This window comes from Bactrocera tryoni, chromosome 1 (assembly GCF_016617805.1).
Source record: "Bactrocera tryoni isolate S06 chromosome 1, CSIRO_BtryS06_freeze2, whole genome shotgun sequence".
Taxonomy (NCBI): Eukaryota; Metazoa; Arthropoda; class Insecta; order Diptera; family Tephritidae; genus Bactrocera; species Bactrocera tryoni.
In genome coordinates, this window is record NC_052499.1 from 16,529,195 (window position 1) to 16,554,905 (window position 25,711).

Consider the following 25,711-nt stretch of genomic DNA (forward strand, 5'->3'; position numbering starts at 1 on the left):
ACACAACTCAAAATTATTCTTCAATTCTGCGGAAACTTTCAAATAATTTACTCCATTTGCTAACTGGGTAGTTGCATCATATTTGTTTACCTCACGCACGCTTTCAATAGCGCTTGCAGAATCATTTCGGGCGGTGATATTATGTTTCCTTTCAATCGATTGCTCTTATTTTTCGCATCTCAACGTTTTCACCTTTATATTTTAATTTTAAATTTTTATTTAATCTCACACTTTTAATTAAAACAAAAATTATGCAGAAATATTTTCCAAAGTATATAATTTAATCTAATCTGCCGCACTTAATTTCGTTACAGCTATTTGAACTCGAACGCCATTGAGTACGTTTCAGAGGACATGTTTGCTAATCTTGCCACTTTGAATCTGTTGTAAGTAGATTTTGAAAATACTTGAACATAGCTTTTATACTCTTGCGACATGTTGCTACAGAGAGACTAGTTTTGTCCATATACCAGTTGTACGTATCACCTAAAACTAAGCGAGATGGATATGGGGTTATAGATATAAATGATCAGGTTGACGAGGAAAATTGAAATCCGGGTGACTGTCTGCCTGTCCATCCATCCGCACAAGCTATAGCTTGAGTAAAAATTAAGATATCTTGGTATGCGCGTTCTTTGGCAAAAAAAATTGCGACTTCGTAGATGGGCCCTTCTGCATCGATGTAGTCCTGCCAGCGATTTCAAGCTCCGGAATAGTCCTGAGAGCCGAAGAGCATGCTGCTTGGATCTCCTCTGTCGGCTCAAAATGCTTACTCTTCATCGGCCTTCTCAGGCAAGGAAATAAAAAAGTCTGGGAGGCCACATCTGGGCTGTAGATTACATTATTAAAACATTGGGGGTCACTTTCACATATGTTGAAATTTTCTTGGCACACTTCCACTCGCCGCAATTTCTGATCGTCAGTGTGCATTTTTTGGACCATCTTCGCATACACCTTGCGCATGTTCAAGTTCTCGGTCACAATGTTATGAACCACAGCTAAATTTAACATCTCGGCAATCAAACGAATACTTAGTCGACGGTCTGAGCGCATATTCGGTGTTTGTCGAAGAAGTCGCAGGTCTCCCAGCACGGACTTCATCAGCGACCCGGCCCTTCAAAAAGTCCTGGCGCCCCCGAAACTCACCACACAACATCCGGATAAGCCTGCTTGATCATATCAAACGTCTCTGTCGCATATTTACCGAGTTTCACACAGAATTTAATCGCCTATCTCTGTTCTAACGAACGTTTCATTTTCGGCTTGCACCACTCTCAGAAACACGTCGCGCGAGAATTTTTGTCCTGACTCTCCAGGTGTTCGAAGACAATTGACCAGCCGCTCGTTCGTTAGCTGGGAACACCCTCTACCGAATCCAGTCGGTGCACGCACGCTCCGAAGTACAGTCGCGGCCGAAGAAAATCAGCCCAATTACTTTCCAGACAAAACCTATACAAGAGGCAAATGCGTATCACATCGATTTAAACAAATGTTAATCGGAAGGGACCAAGTCTTATGAATATGTCGGGTGAGGTAGCAGCTCCCAGCCAAATACTTTGATTGTATCCTGAACCGATTTGGCTTTGTGTGCCGATGCAGTGTCGTGTTAAAAATTACTTTGCCGTGTTTTCTTGCGCATTCTGGTCGTTTTACGATCAATACGTGGTTCAAATTGATAATTTGTTGGCTGTAGCGATTAGTATTAAGAGTTTTATCAGTTTTTGGAAGCTCGTGATACACCCTTAAACTAAATCCATTTTTCATCGCCAATAATAAATTTTGCCAAAACTGTTTATCTTTCGTGTTTTTGAAGCAAAAAAGTGTTTTAGCGGTTTTCCATTTGTCTTTCATTCAATGCGTGGCATCCACAGTTTTGAATCTCTGTCATAGCTTTCAAACGGTCTAAAATTGTTTGTTGTGCAACATTTAAAATGGCTACCATTTTCTTTTGGCACAAAGTATCATCTTCATTCAATATTGCTTGCAGGTCGGCCTCTTCAAAAATTTTTGGTGATCTTCCACATTCTTCATTTCTCACACCAAAATCATTGTCTTTGAATCATTGAAACCATCTTTTGCATGTTGTTTCTGATAGAGCATGATCACCATATGCCTCGACAAGCATTCCATGCGACTCTACAGCATTTTTCTTCAAATGGAAACAAAAAATTAATGCTTTCCGCAAATCGTCACTATTCGGTACGAAATTTGACATTTTCAACACAATGAAAAAATATGCTGTTGTTTGTTTAATGACTCTAAGGTTATTGAATATGTTTGCTAGATGTCATGCCAACCAAACAGAAAAAAATTTAGGCTCGTTCACAACAAATGTCCTCCACCAACAAGTTTGTTTCTTAACGCTCACTTCATATCGGTACATCTGGTATATATCTTAAAAAATATTTATGAAAACCTGCCTCTTTGCCGTTGTAGTTCATCGATGACTTCAAAATACGCTCAACACTTGTTTTCATCAAAAATATACAACGAAAGTATATAAAACTATTTTTAGCGCATAGCAAATTTAATTATTTAACGCTAATTTTTCGATTTTTTTACCGTAAGCAAATGCTTAAATATAAACAACACATAAGCTGCCAGTAAAGAGTTTTAATTTTGAATCATTGAAATTTCCCGCATTGGTGTTTTAATTTGCCAGCACTTTTGCATGGAATTCTTTGAAAGTAAACAATGTGATTTTGCTACCTCGAGCAAAAGCTAAAGAGTGGCATAACTTAAATGCTCAGCCATTATATTGTGGCATGCTTTGCCTGCCGCTCAGTCATCTACCTCTTCACATACACACACTCACCCACCCTCCGGCAAGCACTCTCTCGCCAGAGACAAGCAAAATTTCGTCTGTGTATAAATATTCAGTTAATAAATTGTCTACATTGTTTTTATTTAATACCAATCATTTTTCACTGTCACCACACCGAGTGAGGGGCGCTTGCACGACATTTAGTGTCAATATCGAGTACATTATGGTAAATCGGTGCAGCCAGCCTAGACAGTTTGGCATGCAATCACGTCACAGAACGGACGGAATATATTATCAAGCATAAAATAAAACAATGAAATAGAAAAAAAACAAAATACACTAACAACAACAACAAAGTGTCCGTGCTGTTGCGATAATTTACATGCGTTGCAGACACCTCAGTTTTCTTGATTTGTTGCTGTCATTCGATTTTTTATTACAACAACAGTAGTATACAATAAAAGCAACAAACACGTCAGCACAAAATATATTGCGGACGCTGTCTAAACAAACACACGCATTTGCTTTAGTGCCTCTTTTTTTGCTCAGCGAAATCGTCACCCTTCATTGTGCGGTGTGTGCCGCAAATGATTTTCACATTTGCTTATACCATATTTATTTATGTATTTAATATTGTTAGTAAATGTGATTAATTTGTTTTGATATGAACTTTATTGCTTTTGTATCATTTCATGTCGCGTTACGGCTTTTTATGGGTCACTTTGAAGAAATCTCAATGACAATCGTATTACCCACATTCATCCGAGAGCTTTTTGGGGTTTGAATGACATCAGAGATGTGTAAGTATGTAGCGTCTTTAGTTCACAATTTCATAAGTACTATGTTATTTATGGTTAGAGTAATTAAATCGTTTGCTTTTTCTATTATATTCCCAAATGTATTATTGTTTGGTGCTATAGTGCGTATGAGTGATATTAAATTTGTGTCTTTCAAATGATTTAATTCGGATTGTATGAGGCTTTCATTGCAATCTATGGTTATCTGCAATTAATTATTTGTTAAATTCACATATTTTTACTGTTTATATTTATAATATATAACTTTTAAATTTGTGAGCATAAAGCAATTTAATTACTTAAATGTCAACTTCGATTGCCCCGAAGCTGTAATACGAGTACCCTTCACAAGTGCATTTCTTATAGCAAAACAGGGTATACAATAATATTTGTTTTATTTTTTATCTGTCGTTTTGTATGGCAGCTCAATGCTATAGTGATTTGGTATCGAACGGCTCGGAGAGGTCCGCGGAATAAAGGCAGCTCCTTTTCGTGGTGTCAAAAGCTGCTTTGAAATCGACGAAGAGTTGGTGCGTGCCGATTCTCTTTTCACGGGTTTTTTCCTAGATTTGACACATGCTGAATACCTGGTCGGATAAGGTCCAATCCATTTGTTGACGGTGGGCTTTAATCTTTCACACAATACGCTCGATAGAACTACCAAGAAGCTGATGCATGCTTCTAATCAGCCCTTTGCCATCGTATTTGAATATCTCTGCTGCAGCCCATCGGTCCCCGCCGCTTTGTTATTCTTCAGATGGGTAATTGCCTTCAAACTTCTTCTTGGTCGGGCAATGGAACGTTTACTCCATCGTCATTGATTGGGGAATCGGGTTCACCATCTCCTAGTGTTATGCTTTCACTGCCATTCAGCAGACTGGAGAAGTGCTCCTTCCGCAATATCAGTATGCTCTGGACGTCAGTCACTAGATCATCTCTCTCCGATGTTAGTCACCGCATATTTTCATAGAATTTTCGAGCATTACCCCTGTCGGCCAGTTTGTCAAGCTCTTCGTACTCACGCATTTCGGCTTCTCTCTTGTTTTGTTTGCAAATGCGTCTCGCTTTCCTCTTCAACTCTGGATATATATCCCATTACGTACGTGTTGTGGTCGATTGCAACGTTACGAGGTAGGCAGTCTGCTTTCGTTCCACTGCGACACGGCATTCCTCAATGTACCAGCTTTTTTTTTGCCTTTTCCGAAATCAATGGTTTCGTTTGCAGCTGTGCCGTTCTGCAGTTCCCTTATAGCGAGTTGCTCACGAGTGCTCTTAGAGAACAGGAGTGCACGTCGAGTAGAAAGTCGTCTTGCTGTGTTTTGTGATTGCAGCTTTTCGACGTCGAATCATCCTTGTGTTTGTTGACATGCGTTTTTTGCTGCAGAGGCGTGTGCGGATCTAGGCTGCAACCAGATAGTGGCCCGAGTCGATGTTACGACCTCGGAACGTACGCTGATTTAAAACACTGGAGACGTGCCTTCCGTCTATCACAACATGATCGATCTGGTTGGTGACTTTTCGATCCGGAGACAGCTAGGTTGATGAATTTTCCTATGCTGGAATCTAGTTCGTAGACCATAGCTAACCATATTTCGGATCCCGGTAAAGTCGATCAGCCTTAATCCATTTGAGGATGTTTGTCATGGGGGCTGAATTTACCAGCCGTTGTGCCAAAGATACTTTCTTTGCCCACCCTGGCGTCATAGTCGCCAAGCACATTTTTGACATCGTGGCGGGGGCAGAGACATCTTTGATCTCATCGTCGTTCTTTTCCGTCGGAGCATGGGCGCAAATCTGCGTGATGTTGAAGAACGTCGCTTTGTTCAGATTATGGCTAGACATTCATCCACCGAGGTGAATATCAGTACTCGGCGACGGAGTCTCTCTCCCACCACAAATTCAACACCGAATTTACGATCCTTTATACCGCATACGCGATTATAGCCGAGTTAACAACCACCCGCCAGTCGTTTCTTCTTTTCACTACGTGGCGCCAATTGGATATTCCAAGCGAGGCCAGGTCCTTCTCCACCTGGTCCTTCCAACGGAGTGAAGGTCTTCCTCTTCCTCTGCTTCCCCCCGCGGGTACTGCGTCGAATACTTTCAGAGCTGGAGTGTTTTCGTCCATCCGGACAACATAACCTAGCTAGCTGTCTTTTAATTCGCTGAACTATGTCAATGTCGTCGTATATCTCGTACAGCTCATCGTTCCATCGAAGGACCATAAACCTTTCGCAGAACTTTTCTCTCGAAAACTCGCAACGTCGACTCATCCGTTGTTGACATCGTCCAAGCCTCTGCACCATATAGCAGAACGGGAATTATGAGTGACTTATAGAGTTTAGTTTTTGTTTGTCGAGAGAGGACTTTGCTTCTCAATTGCCTATTCAGTCCGAAGTAGCACCTGTTGGCAAGAGTTATTCTGCGTTGGATTTCTAGGCTGACATTGTTGGTGGTGTTTACGCTGGTTCCAAGATAGACGAAATTATCTACAACTTCAAAGTTATGACTGTCAACAGTGACGTGAGTGCCAAGTAGCGAGTGCGACGACTGTTTGTTTGATGGCAGGAGATATTTCGTCTTGGTAGGTTAATACCGATTGAAATATCGAAAGTTTTTTCGAAAGGGTCAGTCTAAAGAAGAGAAAATCAATTGGATAATCTTTCGAACTTATTAAACTTTTTCCGGCTGACTTAATAGCTCCGTATGCAGTTAGCATGAGTTGTAATCCAGCTCAGTATAACGATAATCTAGTTCTCAAAAGAAGACCTGAATAATCTTGGTGTGATGGAAAAAGCTACATTATAAACGTTTATGCTTTGGACGAAAAATATGCAGTGGTAATTGTTTATCATTTGTGGAACTGAAGCTATGAAAAATTGAATGCTAATCAAATATTCATTAATTATTTACTTACTTTTCTGAAATTGAATAATATTCTTTTTTACTTAACACCCCTTTAGAGTGCCTAAAATAGCAGCAAATGGTTTCAATTATTACTTGAGTAGTTAAAACTTTAGTATCAGTTGAGTGCTTGCATTCTAGATTCGCACATTCTTAAAGTCACTCTTTCATACTGATTTCAACACTTACTTTTATAGACGATAAATTAAATGCACCCTCGGCAGGAAAAAGTGATAGTAAAAAGTTGTCTTCCACTTGTCTCTCATTTTGTTGTTTTGAATTGTTGTGTGCTAAGTAAATGTTTGCTTAAGTATTGCAGCAGAGCAAGATGCCATGAAGAAAGCATCAAAAACATTAAGTGCAAGCAAATGGAAGTATTCACAGTAGTAGGTGTAGAGTATATTAGTGAGAGATAAGAGATTTGTTGCATTCATTAGCCGTATAAGTAAAACTTCGTTGTATATAGTAAGTATGATTTTATTGTCTTAGCCGAGCTGAAACTAATAGCTTTTTTGACTTATTGGTTGAGAGAACGCATTATAAAAATTTTAAGTATTTTATAAATCAGATTGAAGAGATCAAAGGTGACATTGAGATCTTAATTATTTTCGCGAACTTAGTGTGAACCAGAGAGGATTCTAAAACATTGATTAGCTCAAGCTAAACTTTTGGGTGAAATCACAGCTATATAATAGATAATAGAAAAATATAATAAATAATAGAAAATTACTAGAAATCGTCGCTTACTCACACCATAGCTATATAAGTTTGTGCACTATACAAAGCAAAACCTGATAAAATTAAATTTAACCATATTTTTTTGAACTGAACTGAATTTTATTCATTCTTAGGGAATATTAGTAAGATTATTAGTATAGCCAGTTTTTTTATTGTTTCCTTTGTATTATTTTTCGTTAGATTTTAATATTGGGTTCCACTGTAAGTGCACTGTGACTCTAATGTCCATTATAAAGTTAGGATTCGTGTTTATTTTTCGTCTACTTTTTTAAGTCACTTATTCGTGTAAATTTCCTTAACAAAATGTATAAATATTTACGAAACTATTATATTACATTCCGGTGAATGCTTGAACACTTAAATGCTTGCAAGCTAGCTTAAATATTTACACGTTTACTCGATTTCAAGCGTGAGGAAAGTTTGATAAGCCAGTGAAGTTTTCGATTTTTGTTTACTATTTTTGAATGCAACCCTGTTTTTGCGACAAATAATCATTTTTTTGGGTAGAAAGGATGATAGACTACTGTTACAGATATTTATGCGGACGAACATGGTTAAATCGACCAACTCACTGCTAAGTTCTAGTAAAAGGAAATCCCTTTACTTTCCACTAAATCGAAGGTTATATTTAACATGGTCAACATTATATGATTTAGGTGATATATGCAATCATTTCTTCGACAACTTGTCAGTATTTTGAAAGTAATTTCATAATGACAGAAAAACTGAAACAGTATATACTCTTAAGCTTCTCTTAAGGCGACTTTTTCACCATCAAATTCTTTCACCATAGAGACGAAAAGATAGTAATCATCTGATGCCAGGTCAAACAATAAGTTGGATCATAAGAACTTCCCAACTAACCTACCGTAGCATTTGCTACGTCACTATCGATGTGTGTGGTCTGACATTGTCCTGGTAGATCACAATTCTTCTCCTATTGGCCAAAGTTGGCGATTGCTTAACACAGATGATCCTAACATATTGTTGACAGTACAGGTTCGAGTTAAGAGGTTGGTCGTAGAGGTGCAGCTCGTAGATAGTTCCCAGCCAATTCCACCAAACACAAAAGAAAGACATTGAATCCGTCGGTTACGATCATAAGTAGACTTTCATCATCAGAAACCATACGTGTATGAATCGAGTTTTTTGCAGTTTACCAGATATTCGCAAATCGGAACTGGGTCCAGGTTAGACTGGGCGATTTCCATTACAAGCACAAGCATTACGAAACTAAAATTGCGCATGATTGACTGCTAGTCACATTTTCAGCCACCTGGCTTCCGATTTCCCCTTTATGGAAGAAAAATTGTAGAATATGGCATATTTTCTCTTTTCAGGGGTCCATCTTTGGCGCAGGTCCAAACAATACTAAGTCAAGCGCTTAGAAAATATCTTTAAAAAAAATTTTAGTGTAAAATCTTCTCTTTCTAATGCCATATTGTGTAAAACGTACTTATACAACGCGAGTTACAGCATACTAAAGTCAAGGTTTGGAAAAGTAATGGATTTATTTCTTACTCGACCTAATACATACATATGTAATTTTATATAGTCCCATGTTTCCTTCTGCGCGTTACACACTTCGTGGCAAATTTAAAATATCCTGTACAAGGTACTAAATTATATATTCGGATTGTTTCAAGATGAAAAGCGAATGTTTAATGAACTTTGTACTCCATACAAACTCGCGATGTAAATCTGATATGATCATACTTGGAGTAATAATCGAACCTTAATGCTTCATATCCTTCCATGTTTCTTTTAAGTCTGTCGTAGAAAAAACAGAAGTCTTAGAAGTACGTTGAAGAAGACGGCAAGGTGTGGATAGATAAACATAACATTCAAATGCAGTATGAAAATTACTCATACGCAGTGACGTAAAACATTTGGTACAACACATGGAAAAAATTAGACACGTGTTCCATTTATGCAACACACCTCGTACAAACAAGTTTATGTGCTTATTTGCACATTTGCACACGTACATTGACCGGACAAGTGCAAGTCATATCAAGAAGAAAAAACTAGAACGCAATGCAGCAAACTATTACATGCCACATTACAGGCATTCATGCACTGATGGTCAGCTGGTCGAGAACAAATATGGTTGGGGCACGTAACGGAAATCAATGCTAGTAGTGGAGCATCAACTTTTGTCTCGCTGAACTTTTACTGTGTCTTAAACAGCAACATGCTGGAGCAATAGCGAGCACGTTAAGCAAAACATATGAAGCAAATAAACCGCCAATGTGTATACGTGTGTGTGTAGGAGTGCGCCAGGGTGCGTGCTTATAAATGCTGTTACTCCTTGAAATCGCAAGGCAATGCTGAATGTTGATTTACAGTGTTTTTATGCTACTTTCAGTGCTATTAAATAAGAATAATAGTCCATAGAGTTTGATGTATGTGTGTTTAGAGAGTTTGTGGGCGGCAAAATAATATATGACTAGAGTTTTACACTAAATACAAGAAACAATTGTGTGAAGTGATACGCTGAGCTTTAAAAAAATATATATTGCCCCACTTAACTGCCCACATAAAACCAAATGCAATAAGCTAAATTTTATGAACACACTCGTACTAACCTAAAAATGCCACATATAAGTAATCTGTAACGGTAAACTGCCGTAAGAAATGAAAATGTGGCAAGCACTTTAATGTGCATGAAATATGCCATACATATGTATGTCTCTTAGAATCTGCCACGGCGTATAAGCAACATCTGTGAGTTCACTGTGCACTTGAAGCATTGACCCTATATGATCATTAAGTATTTTGTGGTGGAAGCAAATTCAGCAGTGCATCGCCATTAGAGCTTTAACAGTATTTTTAGTATTTCGTCATACTCAGAGTCCGATAGTGAAACCTGAAATCCAGCATTTTATTTAGTTAAGGCTTTGAAGTCCATACAACTATTTTCGTTCACTATCTGCCTGCTGCATTTAGCTTAAGAGATTTTCTATCATTAAAGTGTATCATTAAAGTGTGCAGGATTTAAGAAGCACACCTTGTTTGTTTAAAATAAAAAAATTACGGATTTATATTTATACACTTGAATAACAGTGAAATTTGTGAAGAAAAAAAATTAAATATTATTGGAGTTACACGCGATCTCCAATGGCGGTAAGAAAGGTCCTCCATTCATGCATTGATTGCGGCTTTCTGGGTAGATGAAACCTAAAAATAAATTTTCTTCTGGAAGATATTGTTCATACAAAGACCTGCGGTCGAAAAAATATCTACAAAATGGCGGCAAATTAAAAAATAATACAATTTTCAAAAATTTTGGTAAATTTTGGTCTGTCAAATTTCTATTTTTGATCAGCTCCATGAACTGTTGGGTCATTATATGAAATATACACAAAGTATGCAAAAAAAATTAACAGCGATCGGTTAATTTGTCTTCAAGTAATTCCTTAAGCAAATTTGGAAACTGTTGTTTTGAGAAAAATGAGTTTAAAGACAAATTGATTGAGTTGATTGAACTAAGCGACGACACTTTAGAAATATTTTACTTAAAAACTATTTGAAATACGACTTAAAAGTTTTGTGTGTTAGTTTTGAATATATACAACCTATAGAAATATTGAAAAAATAATATACATATTTCATACGTAGAGGGTCCTTTTATTCGGTTCTCAACCAATTCGATCAACTTTTGTGAAGGGAGTACTTAAATAATAAGTAGTGTAGGTAAATCAAAAATGTGGCGAATATTAATGCAATGTAATATATAACTGATAATCGTAAGTAACTTAGAACTTCGTCCTCACATTTATGGTACAACAAAACCGCTAAAAATTGCTTTCAAATAATTTACAAACCGTTCGCACTGCTCCAAACATTATCGTCTTCGAATCAGGAGGCTAATTTATCGCACATATTCAATAAACAACTAAAGAACAATTTCAAAGCCATTTGCATAATGTTATAATAAACTGTGATTCATGCATGATAATAGACTCAGAAAGCAGTTAAGAAACAGCGGCACACAAGAGTACGCATATTAAGTTTTATTACGTATACGACCCGTGGCACCGGAGATGTACATATGTGTATGCTTTTCAAACAAATAAAGTATAATAAAAAGAGGAATTTATAAAAGCCAAGCATATAGTATATAAAAAAGTATATTAATATATTATAAATGGTTTAATATATAAAAAAACAAAAAAACAATTAAACTGCTCAGCACTTCGTTTTAATTGAATTCCTAGAAATGCTGCTTTAACTGAAATTTAAAGCCATTGGCCAGTAATCCACTTACTTTTAGCTTGCTTGAGTGACCATAAATCAACTGAAATCCCAATGTGTAAATATTTGATGGTTTTGTCAAGATAAATTATTTATTGAAATGCATATCGAAGGAGAAAATTTCCACGAAATAAAAAACTTTGCAAAAAATTGAAAAAACAACTATTTGCCACAAAATCAGGGATACCGGTTTTAAGCAAATTCAATAATAATATATTTGGAAATATATATAGACCTTACATACACTTTCACACGCATACGCGCACACACTTTAAAATTCAATAATAAAAATTGTTGTGGCAGATACATCTATGTCCATTAGGGTGTTCCTTATTTCTCATATAACTTTTGTTTTAGCAAATGCACCTAAAGTTTCATATTTTGTCTTAAAAAAATTATTCAACATAAACAAGCACTTTATTTTCAATCTAAAACATTCAAAATTTATTTTACATTTCCTTTACTTAAATCGTGATTTTCTGTTATTTTGCACTAAACAAAGGTCGGAATGATTTTTTTCATAAAACCACTGCTCTTAAAGTTATTAGCATTTGAACTAATTATCAAATATACTGAGCAATCATACAAGTGATTTATGCATTCTTTGTCGCTCATACGACATGGTGTACTATATGACTACAGTACATTTCATGCATAATTTTAAGTACGTATAACTTTTAAGGGAGTTGTTTTAATGCAAAAATCATTCAAAAGTGTCCACTTAGGAAATATCGGTCACCCTAATGATCATATATGGATACCTATATATGTATTTGGATGTGTACGTATGCGTACTAAGCAAAAAAGAAACGGGTAAATATAAAAATAAACATAAGCATAAACAAAATTGCACACAAATAGCAACAGATTGGCAGACGAGCAAAACAAAACAAAAATTCATAAAGTTACAATTGCCAGACGTACTCTTTGACTGTCTGCTGCGGCATCTTCGTGTATTGTGCGTGTGTATGTTTGTGTTTGGCCGTGAATAGTGAGATTAGAAAGTGCAGAACATCACGTTTTTAGACAAACACACACACACCTACAACTAAGATGTATTGCTACATGTGTTTCTTTAACCTTTTCGACGCACACACGGATCACTTATACGTATGTATGTATATGTGTATGTGTTGGTGATATATGTGTATGTGTTGGTGACGCAGCGTCAGCAATAAGTTAAGTTGTGAAATGTTTATTTAATAAACCGGAGCCGCTTCCTTTGACACAGTGAATGTGTTTTTTATTTATCGCATATGAATTTTTATTGTCTGCATGTGTAGTGGTTCTTAAAAGTGTTGCTTGAAAGTTAAATTTATTTCTTGAACAAAAATTGCCAACTTTTCAATTATTCGATTGACAATGTAGATATGTATATAATTTAAAACTTTTCTGTTATATTTATGTAAGACATCATCAAGCAGTAAGCATTTTTTGATTTCGGAATTCAGAAATGACAATTTCGGCATACGGAAGGTTTTTTGGGAATAGTACAAAACAACTTTAACTAACTTCGGATTGGTGAAAATGTAGAAAGATAATAAGTGTGTATATAAGAAAACGAATCTCGTAATTTCTGGATATTCAAAATTTCCCATAGCAAAACGAATCGACACATTTCTTTAGCAGCCATATGCTATAATGTTCCGATATCGAACAATCACATCAGTTTCGACAAATGAGTAACTTCTTGGGGACAAGAGGGTGTGTGCGAAAATTCAGATCAATGTCTCAAAAACTGAGGGACTAGTTCGTATATGAACAGACTAAGTCGGACATACATGGTTAAAAAGACTCAACTCGTTCTCGGATCATGTATATATTTTATGGTGTTTTTTTTTAACTATTCATTTTTTTCAGTCCTATCATGCAATTTCCTTGGAAATACCCTAAAATTTGATGATGATTTGTAACAAAAAAGCTATGAAAATTCCATACAGCCTTACTTAAAAAGCCGAATATCTCGAGAAGTATTAATAATAGCGATTTTGACTTTGGACCTTTTTTGTAGAAAATAAATTTTCCTACAAGTTTGTCATGTACAGTTTTTCTATAGCTCTTGTCATTTACGAGATATATACAAAAAAATGCAAATTTCGTGGAAAAATTAGGTTTAGAGCCCCGTACTACCTCGCCGGTGTGAGTTGCTCTTTTGTAGAGTGTTCAATTCTGAGGAATATGTGTCTAAAATCAAAGCTATGCCATAAAATGCTTCTAAGCTATAGAAATTTAAAGATAAAAGATCAGGATTGTCCTGTATTTTCTATGGAAAATGTCTACATGCCTTGGTCTAGTCCTTAATGTTAATATTAAGGGCTCAAAATTTCAGGAATTTTTTTTAGGGTATTTCCAAGGAAATTTCTTGATGGGACTGAAAAAATTAATAGTTAAGAAAAAACATCCTAATATATATCTATATGTATATTTCCTAGGATCTCCCTGGTTTCTTTCTGAATGTTACAAATTTCATGGCAAACGTAAAAAAATCAGTTCAGGGTATAAAAAAGGTATAAAAAATGTAGAACATTAGATACAAAAGTATCTTTTTAATATTATACAGTACACTAATTTTGTTACTTGATGAAAATTAATTATTCCTGTTTTAGGAACGTAGTAACTCTAGTTATAATATTACTTAACCCTATCAGCTCTAATTATTTGTCACACTTCTACCATTTTTCTTACTTCAATCTTACACCTGCTACCAACAGTGAAACACCCAGCGAAAAGTAACAGTCAACCAAATTCACAGTTTCTTGTATATATTTCTATTTATTGACCAAAACCTTGTTCGTATCCTTTCAATAAAGCTTTATAGTTTTGTGTTCTCCAGGTAGTAAAAATTCTTTTTTTCGCTTTAAGTTACTTTGGTGTGTGGAAGATGTGTCGGTGAAGGTTAGACCGCGACTTTTATGCAAAAACTCATGATATGAGCAACACATTATGAGTGCCGCAGCCACCGCATTCCCCACAGTTGAAGAGGCTCATGAAGAGAACAACGTTACGCTACGACTGACGAGACAAAACAGCATCGAAAAAGGAGCTTAAGAAGATCATAAAACATGACTTTTTTGAGTGCTTTGAAGATTGGAAAAAAACGCTAGTAGAAGTGCAATATATCTGCAGGTGATTACTTTAATGGCCAAAAACTAGATATTCATGCATAAACAAATTTGACAAAGTCTGGCATCTAGGCTTATTATTAAAATTAAAGGAAAAAACTACCAAAACCTTATTATTTGCTGATAAAGTTATATGTACTTGCACATTCGGACGTTCTATGTTAGATGCTGAGTCTTGTGCTGGCGTGCTCCAAGGCAGTGTACTCGGCACTGTGCTCTACATTCTTTATACAGTCCTACCAGTGGTGAACTCTGACTCTACAATGACAAGTGGCAACCCTAATACTGATTCTAGAAAACTGCAGATGCATCTGAATGCTCTAGAATCATGGCTCACCAAATGAAACAGTGGTATCAATACTGAAAAGTCCGTACAAGTAGTATATATCCTCAAGCTCAAAAATTGCCCTCAAGTGGCCTTACATGGTCAGTTGTTACCAACAAGAACATGCGCAAAATATTTGGGGATTACAATTGATAAGAGGCACACCTGGAAAGATTACGTAAAAATAAAAATAACTCTGCTACGATTAAAGTTGGCGCAGCTATACTGGCTCCTTGGACCAAGGTCCTGCCTCAGTCCGAAGAATAAGTTGCTAATTTATAAGGTAATAGTTAGGCCGATCTGGACGTATGGTATTCAAATCTGGGATAGTGCAGCGAATTCAAATTTAAAAGTAATTCAAACTTTTCAAAATAAAGTTCTGCGCACCATAATGTGAGAATCCACAGGGATCTAAAGTTGTTTACTGTAAAGGACACAATCAAAGAATTTAGCAGACGTTACCACTTCCGTTTGGATAATCTTGGAAATATATTATCGATTCAACTGCTGGAAAAATGAATAAATAAACACTTTCTTAAGAAATATTAAATTAGCCATGCTTTTTGAACAAACCCTATTTAAGAGCGTTGTCATTGTTGAAGATGATACACGAAGCTCTCACATTATCCAATCTTAGCTTACATTCATATTATTAAATTGAACAGTTTCTGCCTTCTGAAAATCGATTCAAAGCATCAATTGTAGGCATACATATGTGGACCGGAAGAATCTTGTATGATTTGGCTGCAATAAGGTTGTCTTAGATGATATGTCTAATTCCTGATAGAGATAAAACGTTTGAATAATTACAGCAAGACAGTTATGTTTTTGTGATATGTTAAAGTTCTGCAGATGGAGTCCATATAAGTACATATTCATATATCGATAGAACAACCAGCTAGATATTCTAGATTGTTTTTCATAATCAACCTGCAAACTACCGACACAGTTAACACTGTTCCGATTCGCGATGTAAAACTCGGCAAATTTAAGTTCTCGTTTTTTCGATTTGTTTTGCTCGTAAAAATGTCATTGAATGGCAAACAAAGTAGAGTTCTCTTCTATTCTCAAATAGCAATTACTACTAAAGATTACGAAATAAACAATGAGGTTAGACGTCGCCATAAATAACTGAACAGCTGCAAATTGACAAACTACAAAACACCAATACATTCAAATTGCAATCCTTTAGTCTGCTATATATTCATTATTATTGTTACAAAATAAATCTGTTTTCTCTAATTCACAAAAGCAGCTAATTTAAATACAACAACTGAGAACTGAGAACTGACGAGTGAAAGTGATAAAAAGCTATAAATAGTTTTATATGAAAAGTTTTGAATTTATTATTATAAAATCTTAAGGTCATCTGCGCAAATTAAGGCTTGCCGCCGCCACACAGCTTACACAACTTTCTCATAATCTTAAAGCGGGTTAATTACTTTGCGCGACGCTTGCAAGGAGAAGAGTCAAAGCTTTCATGATTGCATTATTAAAGAACAGCAAAAAGCATGCAGTTGAGTAATGATTAAGCCGCTCAAGCCAACAATACTTGAGAATTCACAGCGAATATTTTTATACCCCAGCATAATACTTTTTAATCGGTTGGGAAAATTATGGAAAAATTATTTTCCAAAACCGATTGTGGCGACTGACAGTCCAAAGCTTCTGAATACTCGTATGCATATCAAATGAAATGTTGCTCAAACGTAGATTGCCTTTTATATTTCGGGATTTGCCAACCATATTGTTGTAACCAGGCAACTCACAATTTTGTCGTAAAGTTTGACATTTTTGATGTTATACCTATCCAGCATATTTTGACATATGAGCGCTATTTGTGTCGTTTACAGTTACTTAAAATATTCATCTCTGTCAAAAAATTCAATTGAATCACGAACAATTTTGCGCGATTTTTTACAACTTTCGATGTGAATCAACTAGACAACAGTGAATCGATGAACTCTATAAAATGTTTGGCGATAAAACACCATCAAAGACCAGAGTTTATCGATGGTATAGCGAATTTAATTGAGGTCGTAGACCAACCCAAGACGAACTTCGTGCAGGTCGATCAAAATTAGTTTTTGTTTCGGAAATTGGTGATGCTGTGCGCAACGGATATTGCAGTGTCGTCATGTGACCTATCGTGGGATTTAGACTAATATAGGCATTAGTAGGATCATAATTCAATATTGCAACAACATTTGATTTTTGATTTAATTTTTTTTCACGTGGATCTCACACAATTTGTCGGTGGTTCAAAAAAGGCTCGTATCGATTGGTCGAGAAAACGATAACGGTGCTTCGAATCATGTTTACGACAACGTGACAGATAAAACATCGTGGATTTATGTGTATGAGCACGAAAGTAAACAGTAGTCGACTGTATGGGTGTTTCAAAGTGAGCCGAATCTAACAAAAGCTGTTCGCACACGAAGCACTTCCAAGCAAATGATTGCCTTTTTTTGTTGCTAAAACTGAATATGTCGCAACTATACCCCTAGAATAAGGCAGAATTATAAATCCTGAATGGTACATAACCATCTTTGTGTCAGTTGTCTTTCAAGAAATCAGGAAAACCAACCATCTTCATCACTCTTTACCACGACAATACGAGCTCTCATACATCCACTGAAGCAACTGCATTTTTGAGCACTTATAACATCGATTTGATGTGTAATCGAACGTAAAGTCTTGACTTGGCACCGCATAACTTCTTTTTATTCGCGTATGAAAAAGATTAACTAAGAGGTCAACGTTCTTCGTCATCTGAAGAGGCTGTTGATGCGTTCAAATTTTCAGATAGAAGAAAATGCTCCAGGGAAGATCAGAACGATAAGATATTGAGTAATATAAACTTGTTAGTTTGTATAGAAAGTAAGTACGTATAAGTCGGGATCTCTCTTTTTAGACATATATTTTTATTTATGTTGAATAATGTAACGGTTAAATAACTGTGGATTAGTGGAAATGATAACATATTTTTGGGGTAAGATGACAGCTTAGCTAAAGACCCTTGAAAGAGTATTCTTTAATATGATTTCTCAAATATAGAAAATAATCCCCTTTCTCTTCCACCCCTAATTCTTTCAGAACAAGAGATTGTATGCCAAAAATGGCAAGCATAGTTCATGCAGTTATTTCTTCCAGCTTGAGCGAAATAAGCAACGTTGAATGGTGCTTTTGGCTATGGATATGGTCACAAAATACGCGGTTCCACGAAAGAAATGCTAAAAATTGTCTCCAGTGCAGGACAGGAGAGTAAAACGTAGTATTATCATTTTGACATATAGTGAAGGTCAAAATTCGGTTCATGTTTATTGCGAAATAGTGTTCGCTATCGAAACTTCACCCTTTTGATATTATGGAAATTCTATTTGACCGTTTGAAAGATCGTGCTGTTCTAAATATATATTTATTCATAATCCCTCACCACTAATTTATTGCTATGGCAGAGAAAAACGTATAGCTTACGCCAGATTTAACCTCTCTCTATACCAAAGTTTCTACGTATCGTCACCTAAAATGCAAAATAACATAACCTCACTTTTCATAAGTTTACAGGCGATTAATAGGAAAAACTCATATTGAAACAAAATTTGAGTTTTGGTTATAAAATGGTTATATATTGATTATTATATCTGATAGCGAATTTCGATTTTTTTGATGATACATTGTTTTGCATTTTAGGTGACGATATATACATAAGTGTAGTTTAAAGCCCATATACATTTATATAATTATAGTCTGTTATTAAATGGATTATTTGTTGTTTTTGTCATTGTTATTGTTATTGTTCTTTCAATATCGCCGCAAGCACCAGACGTCAACGGTCAGGGAATCCCCAAGCTGCATTCAAGCGCATTTGTGGAACAACAAATTAATTTATATAGTAGTTGGTAGACCGCCTTGTTGTTGTTGGTATAATTTAACACTTCACTGCCTTCTGGTATTCCCAAAACAATCGCCACAAGCAACTCTTTCATTCTCCTCATATCGATTTTACTGAGACGCCCTCGAGCGGCAACTATTTCGTCCTTGTGCGCGTGAAATTGAATATTCTCAACCAGGTTGGGTAGGAATTCGCATAAAAATGCAAGCAAATGCTGTAGGAGTATAAACCATATTCACGCACGAATGCAACAATGTTATTAACAAGAATTGTGTGATTTTTCCCCGAAACATGCTTTTTTGACTACCGTCCCGCCCAATGCAGGGGTTCATATGCGAGCATGTGCAACCTTTAGAACTTTTTTGTTATTGTAATCAGAGTTTTTCGCTTTATTATCATTTTCTTTCTTGTTTTGCTCTTATTTACTTTGGAATCCACTCAAATAAATTCGTTGCCAAAACAGACAAATCCAAATCAAAAGATAGATAAGAAATATTTACGCTTTCATGCAAATTTCTGCACACGAGAATAGAAAAAAAAGCCCAAACAAAAAAAGAGCTGATAAAAAGTGAGTTTGGCTCTGTGGACGGAACAATGATGATGACGTAGCGACATTGCTGGCTGAAAGGCGTGTTTCGAATTCATTAGTAGGCGCTCATATCAAAGTTATGCCACAAAATTAATGAACCCAAAGCTACAATGGATATAAACAGGCAGAAAAATAAAGCAAACAAAAGTATGAAATGTGACTACTTTGCAGAAGAGTGTACCAGTTATAAATATGAATATGCCACGATTTTTTTCGTGCAGCAGTCGCAGCTTGGTGTGGCAAATGCATATCACTTAAAATTATAAAGTTAGTGGTTAAAGTAAGGAAAATTAAAAAAACGAATGAATTTAAGGACTTAAAATAAACACATAAAATAAACTAAGAAATTTCATTCCAAACGCTTTCAATATCATTATTCCAAAGTATTGAGGCTTAAGAAGGTCAAATATAAAGATTTCGAATGAGAGATTTGCTGAAAAGATTTCCCTTGAAAAAATATATGCTCAGAGAATTAGTACTAAAAGTTACACTACAAGTAACAGATAAGTTTCTTATCGTGAAGACAGTAACAAAATTTATTCTTACAATTTATAATAGACAAGTTTTGACCTCATAAAATCCCGATGTACATACATATAACTGGTTTTCCAATAGGGATGATATGATTTCTAAGTGTCGTTCTGGTCATTTTTAATTTCTCATGATCTGTATTTTTTTTTCATTGCATTCAGTAATGTTTGCAATTATACACAAGAAGTACGTTTACAAATTATTCAATTTTATTATCAAAATAATCGTTCTCCAACTGCAACTTTTGGTGCCCTCTCGCCATTTTATGGTCGTAATCGCGCTCGCTATTCATCGAATTTTTGAAAATTTCGAGTATACATTTTCTTTACATTTCTTTGTTTGCCTAAAAAGCAAAGAACCACTCGAAGTAATGAAAATATTGCTGCCGTTCAGGCAAGTATGGCTGAAGCCCGCAATTTGTCGATTCCAAGACCATCTCTAGAATTGCGACCGTCTCAATCCACAACCTGGTGGATTTTGAGAAATGATTTGAGCTTGCATCCACATAAAAATATTCTCACTCAAGAACTGAAGACATTGGACCACCGTAAATGTCATAAATTTGCTGATTTTGCCTTGGAACAACTTAAAAACGATAACGACTTTTTTAGGAAAATAATCTTCTCCGATGAGGCTCACTTTCTTTTGAGTGGTGCGCTAAATAAATAAAATCGCGATTCTGGACCAAAGAAAATTTTCAAATCTTCATCTAAATTGACAGTTTGGTGTGTTTTTTGGTCTGTTGGAGTCATCAGTACTTCTTCGTACTTCTTTCGAAAAGAAGCTGGTGAAACCGTTACTGTCAATAGAGAGCGACATAGATCGATGAAAAACAACTTTTTAATGCCGCAATTGAAATAAGTTGAGCTTGACAACATCTGGTTTCAACAAGACGGGACTACGAGCCACACAGCATTTGAAACAACCGAATTATTTCGAGAAAAATTTTAAGATTCGATCATTTCAAGAAATTGTGACATAGAATGGCCTCCAAGAAGTTGTGATTTAATACCATTAGACTACTGCCTGTGGGGTTATTTAAAGTCATTGGGCTTTAGAAATAAACCACACTCTTCCAGACCTTTAGAAGTCAATATTGAATGTACTATTCATGACACACGACTTGGTTTAGTGGAAAAGGTAGTCGAAAATTGTATCTTTCGTGGCAAATATGGGCAGAGCATGAAATATTTGCTTTGATAATTGCCATAACAACATATTGTGTATTGCAAACATTTTATTCACAAATAATTTATATTTCTATGCTTTTCCGAATTTTCGCTAGTATTTTCTAAATTTCAATAAGATTTAAAGCATAGAAAGTATCAGGAAAGATATATTTCTCATGCCATGCAAGCAAATTGTTGAATACCTTCTGAAACACGTGCACCTTGCTAATCTCTGTGTACATTCTTTCGTTGTTCTATTGATTTATTCGTTCGCATGGATGGGCTTATCCATGTCCACTGCGGTTCTCCATATCGCCTTTGTAAGTCCTCACGCTTCCATTTCAGGTTTGGGAAGGATTGACCCTGGAACATACATATGTATATATGTAATTACAGAATGTTCGTACCGTTTAACGCCAGTTATGACCACGTTGGGAAGTATAAAGAGAAGAGAAAATTGATGTCATTTAACGGCACCGTCAAATCTAGAACGCAATCGCTGATCAACTTAATATAGAGTATGTGTTTCCTGAACCACATGATGAATTTCCTCAGCCCAAGAGCAACAATTTTGATTTCTGACAAAGTCATTTAGCCTGAAATGGGACACATCTGAGGAGGTGATTCTTCGAAGAAAGTGAATTTGTGATTTATTCGGAGAACGTGAACTTACGGAATAATTTTGAACAACTTGCCAGCGTTGTACCAAAGTCAAACGTAACATGATGAAATGGCAAACCTTACTGAACACACTGACAAAATTTGACACAAATCCTCAGACAAACATGGCCGACACGAGCTGTCAAAATCACATCATCTCTATTGGTAAGCGCTTTAGTGTAGGCGCGTGACCTAATACAATGTCTCAAGTATCATATCTATAATTGAACTTACATACATACATACATACATCTGTATGATAATCATTTCTGGCCAAAGAATAGAAGTGTTATACTCGTAAACGTAGCCGGCTACTAATTTCGCTGGCATATGCAATTTCTTTGATTGAAATTGTCTCTAACAAATTTGTATTACGAGTGGTTTTTGCTCAAGTCACATTTTTTGCATAAATGTTAATCGATTGCTCTTCTTTCGTTTGGCACGATTATAAGTGTGAATATGTTTCGAGAAAGATAAATGCGGCTAGCATTAATGTTAGGGCTTAATTAATTTGCGTGGCGCGAAAAATGGAATATTTCCAATGAGAGTAAGGGCAAACATAATTATACAAATAAATTATATTTGACTTGGATACACAGACGCAAATATCTAAATATAACATACCAGACGAATTTTTTGTTCAAAAATCCCTAAGCACTATGAGCCATAATAAAACTACTCGCAGCAAAACAAAAAAAACAAATAATTCATTCAATAAGCTTTTATTTTGTAAGCTAATACTTGTATATAAAATTTGAAAAAATTGTAACCTCAAAATGCGATCTTTTATGGCTTTCTTCACTCACTCCCAGCGGGTATTGAGACACAACAGTCAATGAATCCAAAACAAAACGTATGTCTCTCTTAAATTTAATTGTTTTTAAGTCATTTGAGAACGCGTATGCACCAACACATTTGTTATGAATATCGTGGGAACAGCCGGCTGTTTATTGTAAGCTCACCCTTTTCAAATTATTTGTATATAGTTAATCTGACTTGAATTTATGCTAATTATTTTCCCTTGATAATATACAAGGTATAACACTTTGGACGGGTCTCTCATATAATTGTAGTTTTTGGGCACAGTATTGGTTATTAAATCGGTTATTGACCGTTGGGAGGTAAAAGCGAAAATAAGAGGTCTGTTATACATTTAAACCATTTATCAGAGGACGATTTAGTAAACTTCAGCTTTGTTAAAGCTTTTGAATGTAGTGGAACATTATTGAGAGCCTTGTTTATTTGCGATGAAGATTTGCGTTGTTCTACAATGTTGGATATACATATATTAATTTCGGTTAAAGAAAAAACTGCAGCAACGTTAGGATTTTTTAAACTAATGTTTATAGAAACGTAAAGAAGTCAAGATTATTTTGTGTTAACCAAAATTAGACGACGTTCAACTTTTTGTGTACTTCCAAAACTGCTTGGTTTCAGCAGAACAGTGCAGTCACTTTGCAAAAAAATAGTTGAGAGTTTGGGTATATTATGTAGCTGTAAGCCAAAAAACATACCTGAGCATCTTAAGAAATTTGGAAAGCTTATTTCTAATACAGATTGCCTTCAGACAGGCAATACCACAGTTTCTTTTACTTTATTGGCGTACACACCGCTTACGCGGTTATAGCCAAGCACCTGTCAGCCTCTGCACCATATAGCAGGACGGGAATAATGAGTGACTTATAGAGCTTGGCCTTTCTTCTTCGAGAGAGGACTTTACTTCTCAATTGCCAACTCATTCCAAGGTAGCATCTGTTGGCAAGAGTGATTCTGCGCTTCATTTTAAGGCTCGGCGTACGTCAGCAGCTGTACACTACGATTGTATCTGATGGAATAAGCTTTTTCAAGATTTGGTGTATGGTTAATATCTGGTCAGTTGTTGATTTTTCAGGCCTAAAGCCACACTGATGTGGGCCAATCAGTTTGTTGACGGTGCACTTTAATCTTGCACACAGTACGCTCGCAGATTGGGGGGCTCCCTTTTTGTGGATTGGACAGAGCATATTTCTTATATTACCATATTCTATAAAGGAGCTGATGCATGCTCCTTATCAGTTCTTCGCCGCCGTGTTTGAATGACTCGGCCGGCAATCCATCCGCAACCGCCGCTTTGTTGTTTTTCAGGTGGGTTCGAACTTCTACATGGCAATGGAACGTCTGCTCCATCGTCATCGATTGGGGAATCGCGTTCACCATCTACTAGTGTTATGCTTTCACTGCCACTCAGCAGGCTGGAGAAGTGTTCCCACCATAATTTTAGTATGCTATGGGCATCAGTCACTAGATCACCTCTGGGGGTTCTAAATTAGTATTCTTCGGACTGGAAACTTCTGTTAGTCGCCGCATATTTTCGTAGAATTTTCGAGCATTAACCCTGTGGGCAGTTTGTCAAGCTCTTTGTACGCACGCATTTCGGCCTCTCTCTTTTCTCTTTGCTAGTGCGTCTCGCTTCCATCTTCAGGTCTCGATATCTATCGCATCCCGCACGTGTTGTTTTGCCTTTTCCGTAAAATCAATGGTTTTGTTTACAGCTGGGTAAGGATCTTGAAATGCCCTCCCACTCTCAGAGAGCAGGAGTGCAAGTTGAGTAGAAAATCGTTCGGCCAACTGTTGTAATTGCAGTTTCTCGACGTCGAACCTTCCTTATGTTTGTTGACATGCATTTTTTGCTGCACAAAGGCGGGTGCGTATTTTGACTGCAACAAGATGTTGGGCCGAGTCAATTCTAGGACCTCGGAGCATATGTACGTCTAAAACACTGGAGACGTGTTTTCCGTTTGTTAGAACCATAACCAGGTAGTTTAATGAATCTCTCATCTGAGGTTGTTTTCCCTTCTTCATTGGGGGTGTTTTTTACGTGGCGGGTCCCAAACTCAGCGCAAAACCAGGGGGAGGAATGTTTCACCTTCTCACTTTAGCTCACCTTTACACGGTTGGCTTTGTCTACCCAGATGATACTTGGTCCAAGACCGGAAGTCGTGGGCTACTTGAGCCATGTGTAAAAGATTCTGGCCACTTCCAAGTGAAAGGCGCTCAGAGAACTTCACAGAACTCTGGACCAGTCCTGAATCAAATTTGACAGTATTTCCGACATAAAAAAATTACTCAAAATCAGCGTTTTGTAGAAATCCCTCCATTAGTATAACGAACATCCTTCTATTTATTAGTGTCCACACAACAATAATTGTAAGCTCAATCAGCTGCCAAGCAAACAAATAAAAGCAGCAAGTAAGAAAGCAAAGAGTACTTAACAATTTTCGTGCATCCGCTTGGTTATTGGTTATTAGTGTGCCGGGTTTGCCGCAGTGTTTGCTTTTGAATATAATTTTCCAATTCATTATCTCACAAACAACACGTTGAAGTAAAAATTATTCACAGTCGCACAGCGCAATTACCATCATTTTTAGGAAAAAGTATTGATACAATATTTTGCGTTCGCTCAGACCTGTCCGATCAAACTCGTTACGAAATTATAACCATAAGCCTTCACACACACGAGTACAAATATTTAAGGGTAAAAATGTCTAAATATTTAACTGTTGCCGGTTGTGTTGTTGAAGCATTTGGCAAATCAACAGCAAAAGAAGCTAACGGTATTACAATAAAAACTGTGTATGTGTGCATGTATTGTGGCAGTTACTTTGCAAATTTGCTCATATCGGCGCATTTTTTAACAAACGGCACGTACCATTGATGCCACCGAGCGAATGCGTCAAGGCTAGTTATGCCGCTTTTGGCCTGCGCTAGATATTTGACGCTACATTGCCAGCTTCAAGGTAACAAAAGTTGTTCAAATACACGTGTAATCCTTTTCGTGGGTCACACTGGGAATTTTTGAGCAAATAACTGTTATATTCACTTTTAAATAACTAATAAAAATTGCATACGCTATTAAAAGGGAAAATGTAAATAGGTACTACGTGACGTATGAGTAATGTGTGCATAACGTTTAGCCTGTGC

At 36.3% G+C, this 25,711-nt stretch overlaps 1 protein-coding gene across 1 annotated transcript in view; it reads left to right on the plus strand.

Moving 5' to 3' along the window:
* The window catches only part of LOC120766687 (relaxin receptor 2), a 51,106-nt gene that overhangs the window by 17,958 nt on the left and 7,437 nt on the right, over positions 1-25,711 (plus strand). The window contains exons 6-7 of the mRNA XM_040092333.1: positions 315-386; positions 3,493-3,564. Of these exons, the coding sequence (XP_039948267.1) occupies positions 315-386; positions 3,493-3,564 (144 nt within the window). The remainder of the gene's footprint in view (positions 1-314; positions 387-3,492; positions 3,565-25,711) is intronic.